The 5,456-nt window shown below is 36.3% G+C and overlaps 1 protein-coding gene across 1 annotated transcript; it reads left to right on the top strand.

Moving 5' to 3' along the window:
- The first annotated feature begins 1,033 nt into the window (after positions 1–1,033).
- LOC135091122 (membrane protein FAM174A-like) lies at positions 1,034–4,957 on the top strand. Its single transcript, XM_063988521.1, has 3 exons — positions 1,034–1,544; positions 2,069–2,189; positions 3,123–4,957. The coding sequence occupies exons 1-3, from the start codon at positions 1,058–1,060 to the stop codon at positions 3,256–3,258; spliced, it is 744 nt and encodes a 247-aa protein (XP_063844591.1). The 5' UTR covers positions 1,034–1,057; the 3' UTR covers positions 3,259–4,957.
- The last annotated feature ends 499 nt before the right edge of the window (positions 4,958–5,456 follow it).

The raw sequence follows: 5,456 nt of genomic DNA, 5'->3' as shown, positions 1-5,456 counted from the left end.
AGCGGCCGCCTCTCCGCAGCCTGTGCTCACTTTTCCTGTCACCCCGCTATGACTCATACGCCGATGCTGCCGCTTCGCCTCAGCTAGTGGTTCGTATATAACTCGTGGATCGTAAATGTAGGTGTGATAAATGAAGGAGTAGTAATGGAGGTGTAGTAATGGGAGATCAGTAATCATGTGATAATTAGTAATACCGATATGAGGACACTTTGAGCTTTGCATGGCTAATATGTGGTGTTTGTTGGTTAGGAACTGGTTGTGTGGATGGCTAGTGACTCTTGAAACTTTGCCAGTTCAGCTGCTATGTAATGCAACAAAAAAAAAAGTTTTCCTATTTGTACACGTTAACCTTTCAGTGGAGCAAAATCGGATGATATTGAAGTAACATTAACGTTTACTTCTGAAGGTTATGTTAGGTTTGGTTTAGATTCATTCAAAGCATTAATTTCTCAGCAGATTACTTTATTTTATATAAATCACCCCTTGGAGAAAAAAAAAACACATTTTGCCTAGATATAAGCAGTGAGTGTCTGGAAATTAGTTGGCTGAGGTTATTTCCATAATGCCCATAAAATCATCTCGCTATAAATTACTTGTTTTATGAAGACTACAGTTTCTTACAGTATAAACATTTTTTTCTCTTCCACCTTCCCACAACAAGCTTAGCCATTTTTCTTTTCCTCCTTCCCACAATAAGCTTAGGAACCTGATGGGAAAGCAGGGTCCCACAGTGAAGCAAGCAAATACTAACCTTAACTGTTGGGGCTTCATCCCTTCCTGGAACCCTGCTGTCACACTAGCTGCTGTGTGTCAGTTCCTTCACATAACAAAAATCTAACCAAACATTAAGATCTCTTACCTCCAACTTATTTATGTTATTTATATCATCATGTGGATCTCATAATTTCAAGTATTCTGATGGATAAGTTGAGTCAGTAAATGAAGAATTTATCATATTAAACTGTTTGTTTGTGAGAATTATGTAATATGAAGTTTTCTTTGTCTCTAATTCAAATTTCTCAACCTTCACAGCAGAGGAACAGTGTCGCAATCTAGCATGGACCACAGATCCATTGAGTGCAGACATAAGAAAATTATCAAAATGTTCCCTGCAACTCAAGTTCTGGGTGGTGGTAGTGGTGGTGGAAGGAAGAGAACTGAGGTGCTGTCAGGCATGATTGTGTGGAATGTATTGGTGCTCGTTCTTCTGGTGCTGGCAGTGTGTGTACAGGGGCGAGGTGGTGGTAGTCCCTCTGACACACCATCCCATTTGGCAGTGAGACGCTCCCCTCAAGGTGAGAGTGTCAAGAAGGAAGGTGTTGGTACTCCAGAGCTGGAAAAGTCTGCAGATCAACCAAAACTCATGCCACAGTCGGCTCAGGGCAGTGACTCTGGGGAGCCGCAAATTTCCAAGACAACACCAAAGAGCATTGAAAAACCAGAGGAAAAAAAAGAAGAAACACAAGAAGGGAAAGGAGGAAGTGGAGATATACCACCTGTCCCAGAGAACAAGGATGGTAACAACACCATCAAAGAAGATGGTGGTTTGTATCTCATATCTGCTTTTTGTTATCATGTATAATTAGGTTTATGTTCAAATGCTGCTTTTGGTATCACATTTTATCAACCAGACAAAGTTTATTAAACTGTAATTGAGGCAAGGTAATTGTTCTGGTTCGATTGATAGAGAGTTGTGCACCTTGAGTCTCCTATCATAAATTCAATCCCAGATTTCATAAAGTAATGTTAACTATTTAGACCAGTTTCTCACTACATATTCAAAAGATAAGTTGACAACATTGTGATGCGTAGTGCAAATGCGAAATTCAAGCAAGTAGTTTGTCTGTTATTCGTAAGAACTCCCCATGGGAAGGTCTATTGTTTTAACTAATTTACAATGAGGGCAGGAAAATTATGTATCATCTAAGCATGGCTTGTTATCAAAATTCTCCATTAGCCAGTGCATTTTTGCAGCTTAACATTTCTAGATTTTATTCAGACAACTTTGTTTAATATTCACATTACTTGGGATGATATGGAGTATGTGACAATTTTTTTCAAACCTCAGGGGGAGGGATGCTGGAGTCCCATATTCCCACCATGTCCACAGAAGCCGTCCTGAGAGGGTTCTATGTTTTTGTTGGCATATGTGTCATCGTTCTCATCTACATTGTCATTAAGCTGATCAGGTAAGGCATGTGTGCGTCTGTGTGTGGATGGGTGAGTGAGAGAAGTGTGGTTCGGTTTGATGGTTTCATTTGCATGTCTATCATCTTAAGAGATGGATATGTAATAGTGCTTGTGTGCCTCGTAGTTATTGTTGTTACGTTTTTGTGATGACTTTAGATTTTCCCTTTTTCTTTTTCCATGAGATCTTTGCTTGCATTAAAATATGAAATTATTTTGTATATATACTGATGTTTATTTCATTCTTCATTTAAAACTGTGTGTGTGTGTGTGTGTGTGTGTGTGTGTGTGTGTGTGTGTGTGTGTGTGTGTGTTTGTTGTGATATGAAATATTATAAGCTTTTCATCTTTTGCCTTTTAATATAATATGTATCTGTCTACGTATCTGGCTGAAATCTTTTGAAACAATGAGTGTGTGTATGTGTGTGAAATTTGAAATAGTTTTTTCACCATCATCTGCCTTTTCATGTAATATGCAGCTGCCTACATACCTCGCTGAGATCCTTATAGAATGGTAGTAATAAAGTTTCAGAAAATGAAGTCTGCATTCCCCTTGCTTTATCATTTATATCACTTTTTACAACACAGGAAATACAGTGGTAGCATTCTTCCAACTCAGCTGCAGAGTTTATTGCATCATGTCCTCCCACCACAGAGTAATTGATTGTTTCATCCTGGTAATCATGTATGCTTGCTTGGTAATACGTCAGGCTTGTGTGCTTACCTTGAGGGTCCTGCCAAAGTTTAATTCCCAGTGATGATCGCTCATAGCCAGTCTGTTTTTTCCTTCAGATTAATTCCTCAGTACTTCTGTGATACTCCCCAGAGCTGTATGTCATTGGTTAGATGCAACCATCATCACTGCACACAAAAATACGTTAATCTTTATGTCATTACTTTGTTAACAAGTAATCTTACTGGACACAACATTTCAGACTGCGGAGGAGACGTGCTCCAGGCAAATACAGAGTCTTGTCCCACACTGATGATCAGGAGATGTTCCCCTTGGCTGCCGGAGAGGGTGAAGATGAGGAAATCTTCAACGCTGCCCACCACCAGCCTCGGAAATAGCTAGCCATGACTGCCAGCTGTCTTGTTCCCTCTTGTTCTTCATGACTGGAGGATTTTTGATGTGCATTCCTTGAGGAAGTGTGGACATTTTGAGTGTCACTGAGTGTGTGTGTGTATGTGTGTGTGTGTGTGTCTAGTTAGATGCTGCATGCATACAGATTTTACATATGTACTTTGATTGTGTACTTTGCCATAGCTCTAATCAGTGCAAGTTTGCAGGTTTATCTTTCCTTTGTGTTAATGAGTGTAAGTAATGTTTTAGTGTGTGATGCAAAGAGTTTGTACCTGGCTTAGTGTAGGTCTAGACATATTGCTTTTATTGCATAGTACTTTCATAAAGCTTTCTTGATTATACTAGGATCTATTCCTAGGATTGGTAATATCAAGTTAGGTTATGGCTACATAAAGGAGTGAAGCCAATCATTGGGATCTACAATCAGGTGTAATAATCTTTGACAGTCACTATAATGAACTGTCTGATAAATCCATGTGACAACACATAACAAGTTTGTGGTAAAAAGTTGACGTACATTTTTTACAAGGAATGTTCGGGAAATTAAATCATTCCATTAATATACATTGCCTTTTCTATTGTGAAGATTTAGAATGCATTGATCATTGTCAGACTGAATGATCATTACTGTATATTCTTTGCAATATATAAGATTACACTTATAGTTGAACTCTGATACATTATTGTCATAACTCATGCAAATTTTATAGTTGTACTTACTGTGAAACTGAGTAACTTCAGTATCAGTTTTTGCCTCTGAACACAGTTACCTGTAACCTTTAACTTATATAAACCATTACCTGATGTTGAAAGCAAAGTAACAGTTATCATTCTTACAACACATCATGCAAATGTACACATTAGGTACCATCAGCCTGAATGAATTATTAGTGATTACCAAGCTTAAAAAAAGGCAGTTTTATGAACAAAAAACTGACAATAAAACAGGAGAGAAAGGATCAGAGACACCCAATAGCTCATGAGGGTGTCACCACAAGGCTGTGTATTATATTAGGGATTCAGTTATAGATTAAGGAGTAGCATTGGTGTAACTGCATTTTTCTTGTCCGATTAGAGTTTGGGGAGAAGAGGGCAGCACATCACTTGTTCTCAGATGTGCTAACCCTTAAGGGAATTACCATTGTTATCATTATTTTTTATTTATTTATTTATTTATTTATTTTATTTATTATTTTATTTATTTATTTATTTTATTTATTTTATTTTATTTTATTTATTTTTTATTTATTTATTTATTTATTTATTTTTTATTTTTTTTTTTTATTTATTTATTTTTTTTTTTCCACTTGTTGTCCATAGTGTGTTCTTTCCTCATTGATCTGGGAGAGGAATCTTAGTTGAAGGCCATGCACTAGTCTTTGTAGTAATGTCTTCACTACACCAGCTTTGGCCTCTCCTCATCAGGCTTGGACAAGGGTTTTTGTGCCAGATCACTGTCAAAGAAATTGGAATTTTGCAAAAGGAATCCTCCCAGTGTGATACCAGCTTTTTGATGCTTTGGTTCCTGTGTTTGCATCATGAGTGAAGTGTTTTTCTAAATGGGTATTAGTTAGTTACCAAATACTTTGCTCTTTTTATTGTCTTTGTGTGTGTGTGTGCAAGACCCAATTGTAGTAGAGGTTAATTACAAAAGAAACAGATACAATTATGATTATATTCAGATAATTTTTTGTTATTTTCCCACAGAAAATGTGGTTATTGATAAGGCGCTAGGAGTATTATACCAATGAGAGTTAGAGAAGAGATCATTATTATATCTTTATATGCATCATCTATTTACTGGGTATTACATTGACTGACTTCACTTTTACAATATATATATATATATATATACTCGTATATATATATATATATATATATATATATATATATATATATATATATATATATATATATATATATATATATATATATATATATATATATATATATATATATATATATATATATATATATATATATATATACTCACACACATGTAGCTCTCATCTGTAATTTTGGTAATTGTAAACATCAATAGATTTGCAATTCAGAATAGTATTATAAGAGTGTGAGTGTGTGTATGTGTGTGTGTGAGAGAGAGAGAGAGAGAGAGAGAGAGAGAGTTGCCGTCCCCTCTTTATTCACCTGCATCGGGTAGAAAGCAGGCAATGATTCACCCACC

This window comes from Scylla paramamosain, chromosome 36, assembly GCF_035594125.1.
Source record: "Scylla paramamosain isolate STU-SP2022 chromosome 36, ASM3559412v1, whole genome shotgun sequence".
In the NCBI taxonomy this organism is placed as follows: domain Eukaryota; kingdom Metazoa; phylum Arthropoda; class Malacostraca; order Decapoda; family Portunidae; genus Scylla; species Scylla paramamosain.
This window is presented reverse-complemented; position numbering and strand designations above follow the sequence as displayed.